Below are 22,520 nucleotides of genomic sequence, written 5' to 3' on the forward strand. Positions count from 1 at the left end.
TTTTATTATTATCTGTCACTCTCATTTTTTTCAATGTAACAAAAAAGTTAATTCTTTTGAGGAAATTTCAATTTTAACGCATTTTAAATAATATAAAATATAAAATGGTGTTTGTAGAGTAACAAAAAATAAATTTTTTCGTTTTGTATCTTAATCAATTTATTTAATATATAATTTATGATTAAAAGGTAATTTTAAAATAACTTTTTGGCTCCTTTTCAAGGATTTCTACAGTTTGGTAAATTTTTAGATCTCCTTACACATGCTATTAATTTACTAAAACTTAACAGAAAGGATTTATTATCAATAGAGAATATCTTCATTTGTTAGCAAAGTACTGCATCGACACAAAGGGCACTTCTTGATGAAAAAGCGCCTCTCCAGCACTCAACAAATTCTGATTGTTGGCGACAACTTGGAGAAGACTCACAAAACAGAAGAGAGATAAGCTACTCGAAAAAAAAATACTGCTCGCATGTAACTTATAATCAGCAAAATCAGGCAACAGACACTTCATTCGTTAGGTAATTGTCACTGCTGTATGGTATAGAAGTTTATTTATAATTATTACTTTATATGCATATAATTGTTGCCCTTTTAGCTTGACAAGAGGTCATTTTGAAAAACACACATTTAATCAGTTAATTTTATCTACGCATCAATAAATTTCATTGCTAATTTCCACATTTTTGCGCAATAAAAAGGCTTTTAATCAGTTAGACATAGTTTTTGTTTTGTTTCTGGTGCCATTTTGTTTTCATGGTCTCTGATCGTATTGTATGTAAAAATATATCATATCGGGCATTTCATCTGCATCTTGATCAAGTAGCAAGTCTTGTCAATAAAAAATTACATCTGTGGATTGAGGTTTTTTCTTTCCGTGTTCAAAATATAGAATATTTTGTTTTCCAGGCTACAATGCAGCAACATGTAGTGCAACCGTAGAAGAAAGTAACATATCTCTTTTCTTTACATTTCAGCTCTCTGCTATTAAAATGGTAACAAACAATAATATGACAACACACAAAAATGCTTTTTTGTTTTCAAGAAATTTCAAGGCTCTTTGCAGGTATCAATTTTTATAACTTCACAAGCTTGCAATAAAACAATGACAAATAATTTAGGATTTTGAAAATTTTTCTTAATTTAAAGGTAATAAAACGCATGTAAATTGCAAAATGCACAGAGAAAACAAAAAAACTTGTTGATTTGAATTTTCCTCAGACAAAAAGCACTTCCATTGTGATGAAGAGAAATTGACAATCCCATATTCATTTTAAAGCTCTCTAGGAACATTATGAATTCCTTCAAACACCTAATAATTGATTCAGAGAGCTCAAAGCAGAAAGAGTTATTGAAAACTACACAATAAAGACTGATTACATGGACAGCCTCAAATTGCTGATTGCAGCCAACTCTTTGACTGGCAGAAAGTATGGAAAAAATGTATGTCAGTAAAGATTCGAAAGAAAAATAAATATTTTCAGATTGTCTTCAAAAAATAAATAATAATAAAATAGCTAAAAATAAAATCCTTACTTTCGTAAGTAAGCCTTGGCTGGTTGAACTTTGCCGAAAAAAGGGGCAAATTTTTCACTCGTAGGCAACTTGTGGGTTGCTTGTTTGGTTAGCAAATTTGTAGGGAAAATGCATCGCAATTACAACATTATTCACAAACATCAATGCGACTCCTTCAGTACTTTAATCCCGTATCTGATATATCTCACTAAGTGGCTCAACGAACTGTGCAGTGTCAGAGGGCCAACATTTCTGTCCATTTGGATAAAGAAATCTGAAACATCAATATCCTCAGTTGTTGCTGTACCACGGTCGATTGAATACGTACCTTTAGATCTACCCTTAGTGATGAGCGTGTCCGCCTGATCCCACAAGTCATGGCACGTGGACAGGTAGATGTACTGTTTGTTCTGCTTCTGGAAAGCCTGGTGAGCTGGTAAGGGAATGGCGATGCACTGGTTGAGGGGTGTTTGCTGACCAGCAGTCAAAGTGGAGGAGGGGTTGGCACTACCAGGGGCTTTGGGCCGCAATTCGCCACTGCTGTAGCCCGAACTTTGGCTGTTCACCGAGCCGACTGACCCAGGTGACTGTGGAGACGGCGTCTCCGACGTTCGAGCAACACTCCACGCTTCACTGTTCACCAGAATTGGAGGAGTTTGATGGAACTGCAAATGTAATAAATAATAAGTCTCCAGTTACAACTTTTAGATGGTAAATAATATACCTTTGTAAAATAGGAGGTGAGAACTTTTTGCAGTTCTCGAGCTTCGTGTCTTCGCATTTTGAACAGCTTGAGGTAAATCAATGACTGGCAACGTAAACTATAAAGAAGCAAAAAGTACAAGTTGATCAAACCATAACAAGGGGTTAAGAGGTGGTGTAATTACCTTAAAACTGCTAGTTTGTTGTCGATGCTGCCAGGCGCTGAGTTATACTGTTGCTGATTGCGATACTTCGATGATATGTACCTACGTCATTCACAATTTTTTTTTTAATATGATGCGAATCAACCACCTTTGCCAAGACTCACTTGATTAACTTAAGGGTGTCATCATACATGGTAAAGGCTGCCATTTCTGAATCGTAATTATCTGTCTCCATTGCCTTCCCGGTAAGTATGAAATAAAGAGCAGCTTCCAGGTACAGCATGGCCTGAGCGGTGTGATCTTTTTCCTTGTCTGCCGTATGCTTCAGTCGCTTTGCTTCCATCAGGTAACGGGTTTGATCTCTACACCAATACAACCTAAAAAGTTGATTTTTCCGTAACTTAAAATTTTACAAATACAAGTCATTGAAAGAATTTATTTGAATTTGAACCATAAAAATAAAGCTCGACGTGATAAGGAATATTATTTAATCAAAAATTTCTCGTACTTGTCCTCCTCCATGATGTCATCGTCTGGGTGCTCCAGGTAAGAGTAGTACATCTTACTGCTTGAGGATCCAGGTTGCTGACTTGCCCAATCGGCGCCTCTCCAGCTGCTGCTGCCGGATGAATTTCCCTGGTTGGCCACAGTGGGAGAGTAAATTGCTGGTGGTGAGCTTAAGGGTGACAGTGCCTTGCTAGGGTTCACAAGGTGTGTGTCCGGGTCATCAAAGGATGGGCCTGGACCCTGTGAAGGTACCCTGTCGTGGTTGGTGGGAGAAGAGGGGGAAACCCACAGAGACTCCTCATTCTACAATACAATATACAAGTGAAAAACAAGTCCCTTACCAAAATTTACAATAAACAAAATTTGAACCGACAAGAAGATTAAATAATAATAATAATTCAACCCTCTAAGATGTAATAAAAATTAATGTAATTTGTTTATTAGAATCTATAATTTCTGATTGCAAGTGAATAAATAATCTTTTTAGAAATTCAAAAGAGTTTTTCAATAGAAAGAACTCACCTGACTAGGCACTGACTTCATGATGCTGTTTCGTATTTCATCTTTCCGACGCTTCTTTTCGGCCACTTCTTCGTCCTCCAGGCTGTGCTTGCGACTCCTTTTGCTGGGTCTTTTGTGCTCCTGAGGCACGCTAGTGGCTGAGATCCTACTGCTGACCGTTGAGATCGATGACACAGAACTACTACTCATGCGTCTCTCGCGATCAGGTTTAGTCTTCTTTCCGTGGCTCTTACTTTCTCCCTTGCTGGAACTCTTTTTCTTCTTGTCAGACTTGCTGTCGGACGAACTTTCACCCAAGATTGGCTGGCTTGGGGATTGTGAGCCAGTCTTACTAGAGTCAAAAAGTCTCGAAAGGACCTGTGCTTTAGGCACTTCCAAGTCTTCGGTAATGACCTCAGCCACCTTGGGTTTCACATCAGTCAACCTCCTAACTTGACCGTCAGACAGTCTATTGAGTGGTATGCGGCACACAAGGCGCAACATCACTCTTGGTGGTGGCGAAGACTCCCGTGTAGCCACAAATGGGCTTCTCAGCGCAACAGCTGGGCTCGCGGGAATCTCTTCCTCAGTCCTTTCAGATCGGCCTGACCTGGCCTTCACTCCCTTACCACCCTTCCCACCATCGCCCTGGCCAGATTTAGAAAACAGTCTCCTCAAAGTATCATTCTTCTTTTTGTCCTGAATGATTTTTTCGTCCACCTCTAGCTTTGGAGGACTTTCATCCTTCTTCCCCAGGCCAGCTCCACTCTTTTGTCTTGTGTCTGCAACATCATTATCAGAGTCAGAGCTGCTGTCTGAACTGTGGTGCCTCCTGGCTACCCCTTTGCCGCTGACCCTCTTCCTTGGCGCAACTGTGGCTGACGGCTTTGGAATTGCAGTGCTTGCGCTCCACGGTGTTTTGACTAGGCTTGAAGGTGGATGGAGACTTTGTAAAGGGGCACTTGTTGGCTTCTTGGTGGTTTTTGTGTCAGAGTCGCTACCACTGTTGCTGCTGCTGTCTGTTGGACATTCTTCAACACTTTTCATCTTTAAATTGCTACGTTGCTTTCCTTTGCCGCCAGAGGTGACAGGCGCCTTTGTTACCACATAGGGACGTGGCACCTTCTTTGGCTTAGGCGCTGGAGTTTCATCCCGAGAAACAGTTCGTCGCTGCTTCTTCACGGGTATCACAGTACTACTCCTGCGCGACTCTTCGCCTTTCACCTTGCTCTTCCTAGGCAGTCGAATAGCCTTGCTGGGCTCAGTGTCCTCATCAGAGTCGGAGTCCTTTTTCTTTTCCTCAATACTTCTTGTCGATGACCGCTTCTTCTTAGGTTGCTTCCTCTTGACTGCCTCACTAGATTTTCTTGTGTCCAGTTCTTCTGAATCAGAGAGCATAGGCTGCAAAGGAGTCGGAGGAACTGGCTCTGAAAGGGGAATGCGATCATCATCGCTGCAGTCGTCCTGCAAAGAACCTCTCTTTGGGGACAAACCCTAAAAAAAGAAAAATTAGCAATTTAAAAAATTATAACAAGATGGTCATTACCTGTGACTTCTTATTGGAATCCTCTTCCTTGGCTCGCTCTGCATCAATGAAAGATGCAAGTTTCCAGCTTCTCTCCAATTCTGGAGCTTCGTTGGTCTGAGATTTAAAATAGAAATTTAATTTTTTTAAATAAAAATTTATCAAAATACTGACCTTTGGTGACGGCGGTCTTGGAGGAGAAGGTCTGGAGGCAGGCGGCACCTTTTCCTGCGCTGCTGACTCCTCTTCCTCAGTGCTCGACTCTGAGCCAGAAGTAGAAGAAGATTCTTCTGACGAGGTGCCACCACTTTCAGACGCATTGATAGGCATTGGTGCAATAGGTGAGGCGTCCTCCATACGGACGCTGGTCGAAGGTAAAGGACTCAGCAGCGGTGGAGGCACCGAAGGTCTCGGAGTTGTGATTGCCAATGGCGCGCCTCGAGTGCTGGAGAAAATTATTGACATTAATTTGGAGAACAAAAAAAATAATGGATTTTCTTAAGATTCCAAATTTTAAAATGCTTCTTTTGGATAAATAAAATGATTCAAAAAGTAATAAATAAATTGATAAAAACAAATAAAATTTTAGGATTCGGTCAAGTAAATGAAAGCCTGCAAATTAACATTCCAATTTTATCAAAATATTTATGAAATGGTATTCAATTGGTTCATATTCAATTGCGGGGGCAGAATTGAATGTTTAAGTGTTGGCTTGCGCAGAATCGCGATTTTATTAGTGTGATAGACACTTACGAATTAGAGTTACTGCTCGTTCCTTTCACCTGAAAGAGTGGTAAAATTAATTGTGCAATTTTTCAGTCGTTGCAAGATTTATGCTTCTTACATGCGCTTTTGAGTACTTGTTGCGGACATCAGAGTCAGATTCAGACGAATCCTCAGAAATGTCCAAGTCTTTTTCTAATTCACTGAAATGGAAGTTAATAATCAATTAGATTCTTTTTTACTGGAAATACTTGTCGCGATTGATGAAAAGTAACACATATTAAATTTGGTACACACGAATTTGCTAATTTAAGAGGCTTGTGTCTCAAGCGCGTGCGTTATCGCAATTCACTTCCGGCAATCGTCAAAATGTTATCAGTGTTGAAAACGAAAGGATGTTGGAGGGATACGAGCGAGGGAAAATGATAAAGGAAAAAAGAAGAACCAAAACTAAACAAACTGAATTTTAAGAAGCTTTTTTCAGTGGAAGATAAAAAGTGGGGGCCACTTACGTGCAAGACTCCGACGGACTCGTTAAGCTCCCCGCATGCGACGTTTTATGCTCTGAAACAGAAGAAATTATATAACCTTTAGAGAATCTGAAAATAAATTTTTATCGTGTATTCCGTCAATAAACAAAGCACTGTCACGCTGTTTACGCGAGCAAACTACCATTTCACTTCAGTTCAGAACTTTTGCCGGAATGTTTACTACAATCGCGTTACGCAAAAGTCAAGAGCTTGGTGTGGCGCGGCACCCCGTCCATCTGTGCATTGAGCATAAGTTTTCTTACTTTTTACAAATTAACTGAGGCAGCTGCCCTTTGGGCAGGTGCTTTCCCTGCGAGGCAGCGCGCGCCATCCATAGCAAAGGTGCTACTATTGCACCAACCAGATGCTCTCCAGTTATTACCTCGTAAAAAAAATAGCGCCACAAGGAGGCACAAGTAGTGCCACTTAACATGGGACTAACTGGCCGCTCTATTTTAAGCCTTACGGCCGATTCAAGCCTTTCTGTCAACATGATATTATATTGATTTTGATACTTGTCTGTGTCAATAAGCCCATAAAAATGTTCAAACTTTTGTCCGCTTTTGCCATTTTCCTAAAACTAAATTAAAACTTTTAAAGCTTTCTCAATGAATCGATAAAGAATTTCCTGTTTAAAGTTTATAAACAAAACATTGCACTTCCTGCGTTCATCAAAAATTCATTTTAAGCCAAACAACTTAAGAGGCTGCTGCAGATGCACAGAATATTATTTTTATCTCAATCAGCTACATGCTCATCATGCAGCTTTTAACACAGTCATGCGGAGGAATGAAAGAATTTTCCTCGTCCATCTCAATTCAAAGCGTGAAAATCGAAGGCGTCCGGCGCAGCGAGCGGCCAGCCGCTCTTCATTTGTGGAAATTAAAGTAGCCGAGGAGTCAAATCGACTTTCTAAATCGCGGCTGCCTCGGTCGGTCAATAAACACCGGCTCTTAACTCCTTAACACCAATCAGAACGGTTTCCGTGGTTATGAATTCAACGTTTTGTTTCCTTCTGCAGATAACACGCGAGGGTGCAGAACTGCAGAATTTTTTTATGCGAATTAGCACGCGGTTAGCAAGTGAGCAAATCACTTTCCAGCATCTCAGATGATTATGGCAATAGCACCTCGAGCCGTTGCAAAAACCAAGGTCATTTGTTGCTGGTGGCACCAGCCGACGTCACTCACTGAGCACTCGTTCTCTCGCTCGCTCTCGGCGCTCTCTTGTGTGCCAAGGCGACCGTCAATATCAATACGTCCGTTTGCCTGCCGTATGGGTCGACCAACCCAACCAAAGTCAGTGTGCGAATTTCAACGGCGGCTAATTTCGTGCGCGATCAATCGATAGTATATTTATGCGGCTCATCCACGTGAGTCGAAAAATATATATATTTTATATTATTCACCCTGAAATGTTTTGTCAAATCCGATTGGGCGCGGCGGAACGCTATTAATAAACAGACGCCGAAAATAATTCTGCCACTTTCACGCGAAAAAAAAGAAGCAGTCGGTGCGCACCCGATTGCCCACTTGACGGACGCGAGTACACAAATAAGGACCGCACTCGCTGATTCATCCGTGAGAATTTCGTCTCTTGTAATAAAACAAAATGAAAAGCACGAGTCACGATTTTCTTCTTGGCACGGTCGAAAATTGAGCTGTGCTTCAAGAGCTTTGGGAGAGTTTGAGATGCGCGCCACCAATTTCTGTTTCATGTGGGTCGATTGTTTTTCTACCAATTTTATAGTTGGGCTGCGATTTTGCTGGCATTTGCAGAGATTTTTAAGGCCGATTTTTGTAACGTTCATATCTTTATGCAGCTGAGGGCATTCTTTCTTTCTTTCTTTGGAGAATACTTTGCCCTGAAGGAAGAGACACACAACTTGAAACATTTCGCCAGCAGCCTTGACAGTTTTAATTAAAGCGCCTGCTGTCGCGAGGAACGAAAAAAACAAACGTGCTGAGGTGTAGCTGATTATATAGTGAGGACTTTTCTTTTCCTTCTGCGTCTTGATCAGCGGCAATAATAAAAAAATTATGCATAAAGATGACCTTTGTCTCTCATTTCCATACCGACCGCTCAACGTTGGTATTAAGGTTTTCTTATTAGCATGATTTGTAACAAAAGCTGGCAGTTTGCATGTTCCACACAAAATTAAGGCGTCCGAGCTAACATACAATACTTGGAGAAAAGGCGGTTAAGCCGCTGCTATACAGATATGCACGATTTTGGGCAGTTAAAGTAGGCTAAAATAAACTCTCGCGCGTTTATTAATTAAAGCAAAGAATTGGCCTCAAACATTTGAATTCAAAGGAGCGAAACGTTAATTTAATATTGCGACGTTCAAGAGTTGCTTTTATACAAAGACTTGCAGAGACGAAAGTTCAGTCAGTTGTCATCAGAGGAAAAAAATCGATCGGGAATATAACAATGGAGCAGCTTTCGCGCATGCAGTGCTATCTCATTACCGACGAGTGTCCTGCGGTCATTAAAGCAAGATCCATTTTCCGCCCAAACTGATTTACCCTCTTAATGGGCCACGAGAGAGGGTGAGTCGCTCGACGACTCGGGTTTCAAAAGCAGCCGGCCGCTGGCTAATGATTATTGGAGAGGAGAGCATTCGGCGGTGGCGGCGAACACGCGATCAACTTTTCAGCAAAGACAACACACCGCGACGCCAGCCGACGCGCGGTGACGTCGCTCGGGGCGTTTAATGCTTTCAATTAAACTAATATAACCGCGAACGTAATTATCGATCGGGGGCGAGCGAACATCGCATCATCCGGCTGCGGCGGCCGTGTTTCTGCTCGATTTGTGTTGTAAGAGAAAAGAGTGTGCACATGGCACTCTGTCGGCGAGGCAAAAAATAAAAGGAGTGTAATATAATTGCCGAGGTGGGGGCGGTAACGTCGTCGGCGTGTTCCTTCCTCTAGGTCATTCGATATGAAATTCGTGCCGGCGGCGGAAATTCGACAGATCTTGTTCGGATGTTGCAATTCAACAAAACACTCAAATATTATTCACTATCGTCGGCGTAACAGTTTGTAGCAAAAATAAAAGACAAAAAAAGTTTCTAGAGATAATTTTTTGCGAGAGTTGTAAAAAACAAGAGAGTTAATTCAAGGGAATTCACTTACACGCAAATAGGTGCATGAGTCGATGGAATTGCGAGTGCACGCTTTACGTAATGCGAAATGAACGAGCGCATCTTCCACGGAGATCGCTGCTTCTTGCTTCCCACTTGTTTGCGAGAGAGGAATTCGCAAGGCCGCGTCTTATTCGCAATGTCAAAAGTGGAGCGTTTTATTAATAAAAACGGCGACGGCGGCGGTTGTAAATTTCGGATGCATGAGAGTGTACGCATGCGAGTGCTGCGAAAAAGCCGAAAATTCGCACACAAACTTTTGTTTTTGCGCCGTGGAAGGAAAAATCACGGATCGATTTTCCAATACGCGACGAAAAGGCAGATTTCCTACGAGCGCCGAGAGCGCAAAGTTGGGAGCGAAAGCGTGTACGGGCGCGCGCAAAATCGGCGAAGGCGGAGATAGAAAGGAAGAAAGAGGAGTTGTATAAAAGATGCTGCAACGAGTACCTCCGGAAGTGGAGTGATTCGGCCACTTTTCGGCACAGTCGGCCATGCAGAGCACACAAAACGAGTTGACCACTATTCCGAGCGCAAGTCCATACATTGGCAACGGCGTTAAAATGCCTCACGAGAGCCCAACTCAATCAAGCGTCACTGTTCTCGCCGCGCCGCTGCGTGTTTTGATCGGGCGTACGCGAGCGGGCTGTGTGTCCGTAATGCCGCCGCGCACACAGCTGAACGCCGCGAGAAATGACTGTGTACGTGAGTGTGTGTATAAAAAAGCAGCGAGCAAGCGAGCGAGCAATTGATGAGAGGGAAGAAGTGCTCGGCTAGAGCGTGGTGGCAGCAGCTGCTACACCGACGAGTCTCTAGCGAAACGTCGGTCGGCCGAGTTCCCTTTCGTGTGTGTGGCTTCCACGATGCACCGACAACAGCCCGTAATTCACAATATTATACATGAAGGATGTCTCTCTCTCTTCTCGCTCGCTCGCTCGCTCGAAGCTACGTTATGAGGCAATAACGAAGACGAAAATCACACCTCACAGAGTCGACGGCTCAAAACGCGGCCGCCGCATCAACAAAATGAACAGACCATGAAATCATTTCGCGTTCCTCGCCGACCACTTGCTTAGTTTGCTCGCGAATCGAATGAGGAATATAAAAAAATAAAAAAATGCCCTAGCCAGTATTAATACGCTTCGAATTCTGCTCGCTTGATTTTTATAGCTTTGTAAATTACTCTGTTGGGGGAGATCATTTTTTTTTTTCATTTTCTCACTACTTTAATCTGATGTGCGCGCATGTAGATGCCTATCTGCATCCGCGTTAAAAGCCTACCCTTTTGTCAAGCATTACAATTCAGATGCCTGATAAATAAACATAAAAAAAATCACAACTGAAGCGTATGAAAATGAAAATAGAATTCAGTGCATTTTAATTGATTACTTCAAACTGGACCGCCTACATGTCTATTAATTAAAATAAAGCCCACAGTATAATATATGCAAGTAACGTAATCAATGTTGAAAGATCAGAGACTCACCTCTAGTGTTGGTTGACAAACCCTGTTGAGGGGGTTTGGGTTCAGGCGTTACAAGTGCAGTTAAAGGACCAGGCGGCGGCAAGGAGAGAGGTTCTTTCACCTGTAAAAATAGTTCAGATCATGAGTTGCATCCTAAATAATCAGCAACACTCACAACACTTTGCCATGCGACAGTCTCTTTGTTTCGAGATTGACGTATGGCAAGTGTGTGCACTAAATAAAAATGTGTGCCACATTATTATTTTCTCCACGTTTGCCATGGAAATGCAGTTGCATCAGTGTACAAATATCATGCTTCAAAGCGATATATGGGATTACACTGTGGAGACTTATATTTTTCATGAATTGATTTCATGATTAGTTACAATAAAGAAGCCTCATAAGGTGGCGCATTCATTGACACACTCGTTGTGAGCACATACCTTGGCTGGTGGTCGGTGATGGTGATCAAAACTGAATCTGGATTCGGAGGGCTCCTTTCGTGGCGTCTGGATGCCTTCCATCATGGAGGGGAGATCAGTCATCTCCTGAGAACACAGTTAAAAATTAATACAAGAAAAAAGTCATGAATAAAATTTGCAAATTTCTAACCTTAAAAATCACATCCAGCTCCTGATTTTTCTGAAACAAGTATCCAAAAAAAATTATGAAAATGTTATAAAACTGTTAAGCTCAAAGATTTTTGTCCTGCAAAACATGGGAATTCTATAAAAATGATCTTCTGTGCAGAAAAGGAGAGGAATAAATATAATATGGTGAAAACTGTCATTAACAATATATTAACGTGTAAAAAGCAGAAATTGTACAAAATATACAAAATTAACGATAATTGATTTTTTCAAATAAAAGATGAATTTTGAAAATAAAAAAAAATTAATTCAAAAATTGATAAATTAATTTTTTGTTGACCGGTGCTTTTAAGTATAAGTTATAAAAATGATTAAAATGCATATGAACTATAATCTGACTGGCGGAGTTTAACAAATTTTATGAAAAATCACTCACCCCTAAACCTTCCAGTTTCGGAAGGTTCTTGGAAGCTGGTCGACTAAAAGAGTTGAAGGAAGATTTGGGTGCCAAACTGCCGTTGAGTTTGGCGCTGGAACCGGGTGACTGCTGGTGGGCCACAGGGGCTGGGGGCATGAGGCTGCCCGCCGAGTGCCTGGATGGCACGGAGTGGCCACTGGCTGAGGGTGGCTCGGCCTTGACGCTGCTTGAAGAGTAGCGTGAACTCGAGTGATGGTGCGGCACCCCTGACATCAGACTCTGCTTCTTGACGTCCAGAGGTGCCGGCGAAGGGGCGCTCATTGCGGCATCGAGGCCAATCAGCCGTTTTGGCTCTTCGAGCAGCTCACGCACGTTGCTGAAGTTGCCGAGCTTGCTCTGGATCTGCTGGGTGACCCTGTCGGTCGACTTAGGCTGTGAATGAATTGAAAGAGCTGTTAGTCGAGTTGTGAAAAAATATATATATAGAAATATGCGTTAGTATGTGTCTAACGTCTGGTGTTATGTGGGTAAATAGCAGCAAACGCGATTGTCACTGCCACGTACCGAGGAGAAAGTTTTATATGCGAACGCTGCAGTGTGGTCTCGTTTGATGCAGAAAAAAGGAGGAATTACGTGGGTAAAATCAACGATCAGAAGCTTTTTTATCATTGTTTTGATGGAAAAATTCCACAAGTCGTTTTCTAAATTAATGGATTTACAACTCTTTTCAAATGTTAACTTGATCGTGTCAATTAAATTTTGGGCTCATGGGTGCAATAAAAATCAAATTTCGTCACTGCCAGGGAAACGCTCCACGCACACAATGCACCGGAGGTTTCGGGTCAAATTTATCTTTCCCAGACGCACGCTGGTGTTTCGCGACCGAGTGATCTGTATGTGTACATAATTCAGGCTTACCCGGACAGGGAGTGAGAAGAGAGGAGCACCACTGACGGGAGCAGACGGCAGGGAGTCATCTCGTTCCACGGCTTGCGAGCTGATCTGCAGCCTCACCAAACGCTCCTTTTCGCGCAGCTTCTCGCGCTCAACGCTGGAAAAAGAAGAAAAGAGTTAATTTTGCTGATAACATTTGGAGAAACAGAAGAAGAAAAAAACGCGTGATTTCCATTTTGAACAACTCACGTCACCCCATTTCCGCATTTAGTCACTTCAATGAATGAGAATGTTGACGCCCATTTGCTTTTAAAATTTAGAAAAACCATTTTTTGCAGGGAGATTTAAATGAGTTAAATGTTATAAGAGGATATAAGTGGATCTTTAAATTTTCAACAGTTTTTCTATTGGACCCAATGACTACACTAGTAGTCGGTGGTTGGAGCTGTAAATCTGGAATAATTATGAATAAGACTTTTAGTTCCAAGACTTTGTTTCGATACTATTTTAATTTTCCTTTACCATTTACTTATGATTAAACCAAATTATTTGATTTCAGAACATACACACTATTGCATAATTCTTTTTTTTATGTGTCTCAAACTGTATTATCTCAAGCCTAGAGAGAGAAAGAGATTATAATCAAAACCAGTGATTTGATAGTGTGCCATTTTGGTGGCCAGAGTAAAGTTTTTAATTAACAATATAAAACCATTAAGTGCTAAATATTTTTCACGTGCTGAGCACCTTTTGCAAATAAATTTCGCGAACAGCGCTAAGCGTCCGTTAGAAATTTATTCATGTAATTAAAATTGTGGCAGCGCAGACCAGGTCAAGGACATCGTTAAGAGAATCTTGCTGCTGATGCAAATAAACTTATCGGCACGCGAAATGAAACAAAGCCGCGCTCGTCGCTTGTCTAATTAACAGCAAATTTCCAGCCAAGTGCCAGCAAACCAAAACAAACCAAAAACGCATCAAGGAATACGGCTACGGCGGCGCGGGCGAGAACGGCGCGAATTAAGGGAAAAATCCCGTTCGAAAGCGCGAGCCGCGTTTTGAACTTTGGCAAGTTTAGTGCGGTGTGACGCAAGCGGGCAATGACAAAAAAATCGCACGCATTTTTAATGAAAGCAGGCGGCGGGCAAAGGAGTGAAATAAAATCGTTTTCGGTCCGAATCGAGGCTGCGGCGGCAGAGGAAAGCGACGGACGGATTCCCACGGGTTAATCAGGTTGCAAAAGAGACGAATCGCGTACCGCGCACAACAAGCTGCTACTGCTCAGCTGAATAAAAGTAATAAGCAAGCAGGCACATTTAAAAGAGACACAGAGATAAATATGCACATACATTAGTGCAAACTGCTTGCATGCATCCTTGATTTGTTCCGTTTGAATTCACCGATCGGAAAAGAAGTGACCTGCTCAAAAATTTCGAAATTTGCCACCGAATTTGAATTTAATATTTTGAGGCAAAACGTGACGTCCCAATTATCGGCGAATCCTCATTCAGCTCCACTTGCTGACGCACCTCGCGATTTGTTTCCCATTCGTGAGTTACTTTCTCTTGCATTACTTTCAAATTCGACATTCAAGCGCTCGGCGGCGGCAAGCTCTCGAGAAAATATACACACAACATACCTCGTCAAGGTTCCCTTGAGCAAAGGATTGGGACTGTCATGATAGCCTCCAATCATGATCATTCTGCTGCGTTCACGCGCACACCGTGCTGCTAATTGCCGATCGCTTTAAAAATAATCGGCCATACGACAGTGACATCTTCACTCGGAGAAAAAACAAAACTCAAGTGATATCAACCATATGTTGATCGCACCACATCTGTCGGCGCACGCACTGCGAATCACTGGGACGCGGTGACGTCGGCGTCGGCGGCCTCACGTCGCCAGTCGGCGGCCTCAGCGAAAATCGGCCCGCTGCATACTCGCTCGGATTGCAGCGATTGCAACAGAAAGCACCATAAGTGAGGCGCGCAGCACTCTCCTCTGTAGTTTGGTAACGGAACTTTCTTGAGCGACGGTGCTCACTTGGTTGGCAGGGGAGCAGGAGGGGGACACAATATACACGGCCAGGAAAATTAGGGGAATAACACACACGCCGCGCCGCTGCTGCTCAACAATCGGTCTTGTTCGCCGCTCTCTTAAAAATATTGAAGCGCCTTTTTTTCAAAATCGGCGGCGCCATCAATCCAAAAAATTGCCGCTTTTATTTTTTCCCCAGACGGACACGAGCGTGTAAAGAGTGTGTACATAAAAAATGGGCCACGAGTTCATCCTCTGACAAAGTGCGCGCCGACGGATCATTTTTTATTACGACGTGCTATGCTGCTGGGCTTTGTTTTTGTCGCTGCCATTTAAATAATAATAGTGACGTTTTTATTTAAATCGCTCCGACAACGGCGTGGCCTCAATAGAGAGAGGTGGAAAAGGAGGCATTTGTCGGAATACGCTGGTTTTACCAACGGTTGATTGCGGTTCGACCGAAAACAGACAAAAAAACTAAAAAAAAAACTGAAGCTCTGGCTGAACAAAAGTTGCTAATTAAATTGCGGTGATGGAATTAAAACTAACTAATTACAGCTTCCAAAGAGTTAAATAAATTTTTACAATTATTTGTATATCTTAATTTAATTTGATTCCAGCAGTAATTGGTTTAATTATTTTTCAGTGCAAGAACTGAGAGGTAATTAAATTCAGTTACACTTACGAAGGTAATTATACTTCCATGAAAGTTGAAAATTCAATCATTATTTTTCTTTGTGCTTGCTCTAATAATGCTTGTCATCATAATTTTACTCCTGGTTTATCTATTCTCAATGAAGCGCTTACTCTTGCCATTTTCTGGCTCTATTTTGCCACTTGGATTCTAGAATTATCAATTTATTTTAATCAAATTGTTTTTATTTTATTTTATGTTACTTTGAGACAAATATTAAAATTTATTACCGCCAGTTAGCGCAAAAACAATATTCAAAAGAAATTTCAAAAAGGCTCTCACAAATATTACTGAATAGACAAATTATTTAAAAAAAATTCCCCATTTTTTCTGAAAAAAATTATTTTCTTACCACTACTTGTACTACTTTAAGTTGTATGATTTCCATGGTAAAATACAGTAAAAACTCGGTGTTGATCTTTGAAACAATTCAAATCCGGGTGCTGTACAAACAGACACAGGACGTCAAGTCACTCGCTCGCATAACTTCCACCACAGGCACGTTGCGTCCCATGCATCAATTCGGAATCTGGACGTCAATCAATCATAACAACAACGCGAACGCAGAGCGCGCAGTGAGCGAGCTGAATGGAAATTACGCAGAAAAGAGGAGAGGAAGAGTCCACTTACTGTCCACCGGATTGGTGTTGCCTGCGGCTTACAAATCCAGCGGCGTCCATGATCGTGCCGATCAATTAATATGCGAGCAATATCACCGCTTGCCAACTGAAAACAATCAACAAAATCACCAGGTCAATATTAAGGACAATGGCAGCTCGTTCGTTTGTCGGTCGATTTATTTTTTCTTTCTTTTTCTATCCACTCTGCGCTCTCTCGAGCCCAATCCATGTTGTAAATGTGCACTGCGAAGGCAGGTAAAGAACATGTGCATCCCGCAGCTTAAATGGAGATGCACATCGGGGCAGACGCGCATTTTATACAAATGACTGGTGCGCGCTCACTCGCTTCTTCTTGTTTTCGTAACTTGTTTCATTGATTGCGGCTATTGTTGCACGCGATCGCAGCTCAAGCGGCCTAAGTTTGATAAGAAGAGAGTGAGTTAAATTGACCTGATGGGGAGAATTAGTGGCGAAGTTGATTTGCCTTGAGTGCACAAAAAACTTTTTCGAACCTAACAAAAAAAAAAACTTACAGCTAAATAGCAGCTAAATGATTATACTTTTTCCTTATTTATAAAAAATTGAGATAAGCTAATTTAAACACTATGTACTTATGGCAAGAAAAATTTTGAAAGCTCAACCATTCCAGTGACCTTTCAATTTTAAAATTAATTTCTTTATTCAGCAAGAGCAGCTCGGTTGTATTGGAGAGAAACATGTCTGTGTTTTGATGACCTACAAAAACATTTCCGTCCAGAGTGGCTGCTGCATTGCTTTTCAAGAAAACGAATTTTCGTGTTCACCGGCGAAAAATTTTAGGCGTTTACAGAGAAGGAGAGCGCTTGATATCTGGAGCGTGATCGCGCGATTTGGGCTCATTTTCCCAGCAGCTCACTCTTTGTTTCGATTCGCGCGACACAATTTTTTTTCGTTGGCACCTCTGCCGGAGCGACAAATCGGCTTGTGAAAACAGCGACTTGGAATGGGTAAAGAGCGAGAAAGAGACTCACTATCTAAAATTTTGATAGGCAACCGCGACGTCAGAATGTGCATTCTATCGTTCGGCGACACCGCGGGCTTCCTTTCTTTTTATTTACATATGCAGATGGGCTACGCTATTTTCGGACTCCGACTCAGTGGCTTAAATGGGTGGACGGCAATTAGCGACACGCGTCGCGGTCAACGTGCGAATTTGCACATCCAAATTTGGTCAAAATTGCGGTTTGCCTAATATCAGAAGATAATGAAAACAGAGTGAAAATAAGATAAAATCTAATCAAACTTTTTGTGTTCTAAAGCAAATTTATCGTTGGTTAAAAAAAAATTACCCAGAATTTTTGACGCTGATAAAAATAATAACAATTGGCAATGAAACTTAAAAGGATTAGATAAATAAACTTATTTGAATTATAAAAATGAAGTAACAAAAATAATTTTCTTCCACGATAATATATTTTGTATTTATGAACGGCTAGCCACAACAATTCATAACATTTTGAAGAAAATATCAATTTGAGGCATGAAACTTGAATTGGACACCGCGAGAGTCACCAACGCCTCGGTGTATTAAGTTCGCGGGTCGCGGCGTGCAAGTCGAACCAGTCGAGGGAAACGGGAGAAGCGAAAATATTTCTCACTCAAAACACAAGCAGTTCGTTTATGCGAGGCTTCATTATATTATACGGCATGTAAAATCTGCGCGGTGCTTCTTCTTCTTCTAAATGTTTGGACCGTGAGTCACCCTCCACCGCGCAATGGCTAATAATTATATTGCTCAGTGATTTTCCAGCAATGCAGCGATTTCCTGGCGAAGGAGTAAACCTTTGTATGGAATGGCCTGATTGATAATCGCGACGCGATTGAAATCATGACTCACTGGGAAAATTGTGTTTGTCTTGGCAGTGACGCAATGTTTGTGCGAAAAGATTGAAAATGAGTGTCCTAGCCTAGTTAATTTCTTGAACACATGAATGCTTATTATTTGGCTGAGTTGTTTCCTGAGCGTTAAATAAATATTTTGTGTAATTTTCTAAAGCATAAAAAATATATTTATAATTTTATAACTAATTTTAGTTTTCTTAGTATCGTTTATTTTTTAAGAATTCCATTAAAAGTACTTAGCAAGGACACAAGAAACCCTAGGTTTTCTAAGTATCAGCAGACCGCAGGTCACCTTTTAGGGTCAATTTTCATTTTTTTTTTCATATTCTTTTTCTTCAATAACGTTAAGCCCAGCTTTAATTTGAAACCTTTTGTTTACTTCCAATAATTAAAGGTTGAAAATATTTGAATCATTAAAAACAACTTATGAAAAAATTGTTAAATAATTATATAAAAAAAAAATTAATCAATCTTCAGTAATTTTTCAGCAAAAATATTATTAAAAACGAGAAATGAATTTTAGCAAACTTAACATTTATCAATACTGAGGTAAGTAAAAAGTAAGCTATAAAATAATTTGATAGGATGTAATGAATTTGAGAGTAATTTTGACCATTCATTGTTTGACATTGTAAAAAGCCTTTCCTCCCTTCTGTGAATTCATCGTCATATTTCCGCGAATCCTTCCGCCTCCACTCTGCCCTTTTTCTCCAGTGTCGAGGCGAAATCGCGGAAAACGAGTCGATGACGGAAATCACGGCGACACACATCGGCGTGGTCGCATTTGTAAAAATATGCAGAGCGGAAACCTGCACTCTCCTACGCGTCGTTTATCGCATCCACATCTGCGTATGTATACACGGCACAAATTTGAGTAAGTAACGTGCAGCCGGGTTATATTTAAATCGGCGCTGCAATGCAAAAGAAACCGAATATTTCACAGCGAGTGAACAAAGGAAGAGTCAACACCGACGTCGCCGCCGCTTTGACAAATAAACCAACGGCGGCGACGCGATCGCCGCCGCCATCCCCGACGCACGCGTCTCCCCTATTTTACTTCTTTCGTTTTTTTTTTGCCGCCAGCTGAAAATTCGACGCCGCGATTTCCGGGATTTCTGGGAAAAATCGCCAGCCGTTCGGAAGGTCCGAAAACGATCACGACGCCCGACTGGCGTGAATCAGCGCACTTTGCATGTCAGGAAATATTTTTAGAAATGTATGAGCGTGCAAAGAAAACCACTTGGTCGTGGCACCGGCGTGATTTTAATTGCATAAATATCGTGTGCGTTATTCTGCCGTGAAAAAGGCTGTGCAAACAGAGGGCGGATTTCTTTGCCCTTTCGCTTCTTGTTAATGCTATTTGCATGCAAAATTTATAAGTTAAACAATTAGGTGATGGCACAAATAGTAAAATTTTTACTTAAAATTTAATTAAGTATTAAATATAAAACTACTCAAAACAATCTTGTTTATTTTTTTTCTATATTACCAAATTAAATTTTAATTAACTTTTGTGTGGATAAAATGAACAGTATTTTAATTATTTGCCTTATTTAGAGAAAAAGAGTTTATAAAATTTAATTCGTAAAAAAAAGTTTTGATTTTATCCTGATTTTCCATGCAAAATTTTGATTGATGGATTATTTGTTATTTACTTGAACCCCTAAAATTTTAATTATCAAATCACAATCAATTTCCGTGAATCCCTTCAGTTAGCAAAAAAAGAAATTTTGCAATAAAATTGTTTCTACATATTAAAACAAAAACAAAAATTAGACCAATCGTTTTCGCATTCCATCTGAAAAATCAATACTGACAAACTGTCATTTAATTTTCGTGACTTGTCACTTTGATATATGAATTTTTTAACAAAAGAGAACCACAACCAGTTAGCATTTTTGGTGAAAAGCCAAATTTCAGCGTCAAAAATTTGCTCCGATCTTAAAAGGCGACCAACTTTCCCCCGCGGCGGTTTATTTTTAAATTTCATTCATCCGCTTAATTAAATCGGTCGGCGAACAACATTAACCCTCTCTTTTGTTTGCTCTCTCGCAGGTTTCCACTGCAGCACCGCAATGGTTGCTCGCTCGCTGTCCGACCTTCTTTTCTCATACGAGAGAAGAATCTATTTTTCTCGTTTTCGCGCATGCACGTTTCCATTTTATTCGGTGTCGCTGCCCTTTCGACTCGTAAAATCGCCACTAGCCGCGTTGTTGAGATAAAATAATAAAAAGTGTGTTGAGCGCCGACGCCTCTCTGATGATAAAACCCAAAGAAAGTTGGGACTGTTTTTATTTCCCCCCAAAGTCCGAAACGATCGTCGCACAAGAGGGGTTAAAGTGTTGTTTGCAAAGAAGTTGATAATTGCGTTAACAGCGAATTCATTAACGATCGGGGTTGCTAAAATCAGTATTATCGGTTCCACTGATAATTTTGTAATTCGCGTGTAAGAACGTAACGATAAAATTCCTTTATAATTGCTCAGCGTCCGGTTTGAAAAACAGGCGAAAATTGATATTTAATTTTCATGACGAAAAGCGCTCACGGGAAAACTTGTCGCTCCAAGTCAGATCGCTTGTCCTGACAATTGTTATTAGTGTTTTTGTTTGCATTTCGTCACATTACTTGCAACGTAGGCATTTAGTTGAACATTTTATTATGAATTTGTGCTTTGTATCAAAATTTGTTTGAAAAATTAAATTAATAGTAATTCTTACAGATTTGTTTTTCAGAAGATGTGTTGCGTCTGAAGAGCCAAATTGATAAAGACAAATGAACTTGGCGATCTCTTATTTTCTGCTCAACAATGAATTTCAATTTCCCAAATCTAGTTTATATTGTTGAGAGAAAAATTTGATTTAAAATTGGCAATAAAGAACTTCTTGTTGGCAAAGTAAAATAAATCAAGTCAAAGTTTCCGCTTTCCTTCAAAATTAAAAAAAAAAATATTCGTCTATTGTTGTAGAGGCTTTATTTATTTATGGCAATTATGAATCCTTAGGGGGGGGGGGAATGAAAACTGAAATCATAATCCATTAGCAAATTTCAAAGTGACCGGTGCACTCCGACAGGTGCATAATTTGCATGGTCACGTAGGCCGACGTCAAATTTATGGAATAAGCTTTTTAAATCTGTAAACACTGGATATCAATCCTGACAATAAAAATTAATACAAAACAGTAAATCTCCGATCGCTTAAAATTAATTTGTTACATCTACAGTTGGAAATTTAGGAAAATACTGAAGTAAAAATAGATAAAAATCGCGTGAAATTCCAGAGTGGCCTCATCAAATTAACGAATTTCCGATTTGATTGCGTGAAGCGTGCCCGAAAAGCGTCGTTTTTTGCAAAACAAGCGAATTTCCGCCCCACGGGCCATGTTTAAATGCCGCTCTGACAGGTGCACTCAGCACTCGAAGGCGGCCGCGAGCCAAAACTCAGGCGCATATTCCCGAAAATTAAGAACGATATTCGAGAAAAATTAGTTGCGAAATTGGCGATCGCTCTTATTGTTGGTTTTCCTCGACCTGCACGTACTAACGTAACCCTGAGCAGCAACCTGGCTCTCAGCGCGCATGCAACAATTGCACAAATGCAATTAAAACAAAGGTCACTCAAATGATCAAAGCTTGGGGTCTTCAAGCGACAACCCAAGACCCCAGCAGGGGTTCAAACTACCCAGCTGGAGCCCAAGAGGCCTTTGTTAAGGGTAAAATCGACCTACGGAGGCCGCGACGGCAAAACAAACAGCCTCCAGGGTCACCCGAGTGGGGTGGATTTCAGGGTCAGGCGCGTCAAAAAACGTTGTGAGAAGGTCTCGTCCGCCCAGACGGCGACCTTTGTCTTGATACCAACCTGCGGCACGACGCGGGGCACATTCTGCGGGCACACGAGTGTCTTTGGGGCTGTAGGATGGATGCTTAGACGGTGACACAAAGGACGCACTCGCTGCTCCCGATGCTCTCGGCCTGCGGTTCGGCCACCAAAGCTCGGCTTGATTGGCCTGGAATCAGAGGCTGGTCAGCCGATGGGTGGGCAGCAACATCACTAGGCTCGTCGTGGACACCTGGCCTGGCAAAGTTGGCCGAAAAATCCGAGACAAGCTGGCGAAACGCACTTGTTCAACGCGAGCCGAATTTAGGACGAACGAACGTCACAGCTCAGTCGCCTCAGTCAAGTGCCTATGCCTATGTAGTTTACTGACGGGCGGCGCTAGTTGTCAGTCATTTGTTTTGGCGCGACTTCTGCTGCTTTGCAGCACAAAATTTCCATCATCGCTTCTCAATTTTTCAGATTACATACCGCTCTTTTAATTCTTTGCTCTTTCATAATCATTGCTGACTCACTATTTAAGTGACATTCACATTCGTTTCCTTCACCATGCAAAAAAAATGTTTTTCTGTCTTTTTTTTTTGTCGTAACACTTTCGACACTTTCTTATACTCTGCTCACACCGTAATTAATCAGAAGATTACACTGAAATTTTGAACATTTGAGGATTGTATTAATTCCGAAAAAAGCGGTATCATTATATTTAAAAAAAAAAAAACGCAGATTTTTTCCCCTTTCGAATATAATATATTACCTACCAAGTGCTTTTAACTG

At 41.1% G+C, this 22,520-nt stretch overlaps 1 protein-coding gene across 5 annotated transcripts; it reads right to left on the reverse strand.

Moving 5' to 3' along the window:
* Positions 1-456: 456 nt before the first annotated feature.
* LOC132199848 (AF4/FMR2 family member lilli) lies at positions 457-22,107 on the reverse strand. 5 transcript variants are annotated; one of them, XM_059624893.1, is made up of 19 exons: positions 21,771-22,107; positions 16,044-16,139; positions 12,707-12,839; positions 11,807-12,220; positions 11,393-11,422; positions 11,224-11,328; positions 10,802-10,901; positions 6,153-6,204; positions 5,762-5,843; positions 5,671-5,699; positions 5,092-5,362; positions 4,939-5,034; positions 3,414-4,886; positions 2,893-3,194; positions 2,549-2,761; positions 2,406-2,486; positions 2,243-2,339; positions 1,847-2,183; positions 457-1,792 (listed from the first exon to the last, which is right to left on the reverse strand). In XM_059624893.1, exons 2-19 carry the CDS (start codon positions 16,091-16,093, stop codon positions 1,680-1,682), a joined length of 3,978 nt encoding a protein of 1,325 aa, XP_059480876.1. In that variant the 5' UTR covers positions 16,094-16,139; positions 21,771-22,107; the 3' UTR covers positions 457-1,679. The 5 variants fall into 5 exon arrangements, with proteins under 5 accessions (XP_059480876.1, XP_059480878.1, XP_059480877.1 ...); XM_059624895.1 differs by lacking the exons at positions 16,044-16,139; positions 21,771-22,107 and adding an exon at positions 15,766-15,784; XM_059624894.1 differs by lacking the exons at positions 16,044-16,139; positions 21,771-22,107 and adding an exon at positions 14,322-14,691 and having other exon boundaries at positions 2,549-2,746.
* Positions 22,108-22,520: the final 413 nt, after the last annotated feature.

This window comes from Neocloeon triangulifer, unplaced genomic scaffold (assembly GCF_031216515.1).
Source record: "Neocloeon triangulifer isolate White Clay Creek 2 clone unplaced genomic scaffold, ASM3121651v1 ptg000014l, whole genome shotgun sequence".
NCBI classification, from domain to species: Eukaryota; Metazoa; Arthropoda; class Insecta; order Ephemeroptera; family Baetidae; genus Neocloeon; species Neocloeon triangulifer.

What these genes read in the sequence shown, in the direction of transcription:
- LOC132199848 (XM_059624891.1), bottom strand. Translation starts at nt 14,383, where the DNA reads ATGATCATGATTGGAGGCTATCATGACAGTCCCAATCCTTTGCTCAAG. An exon ending in CTCAAGGGAACCTTGACGAG is followed by an intron (nt 12,840 to 14,321) that starts GTATGTTGTGTG and finishes TTCTTTTTCCAG; the next exon opens with CGTTGAGCGCGAGAAGCTGC. An exon ending in TTTGTCAACCAACACTAGAG is followed by an intron (nt 6,205 to 10,801) that starts GTGAGTCTCTGA and finishes CTTCTGTTTCAG; the next exon opens with AGCATAAAACGTCGCATGCG.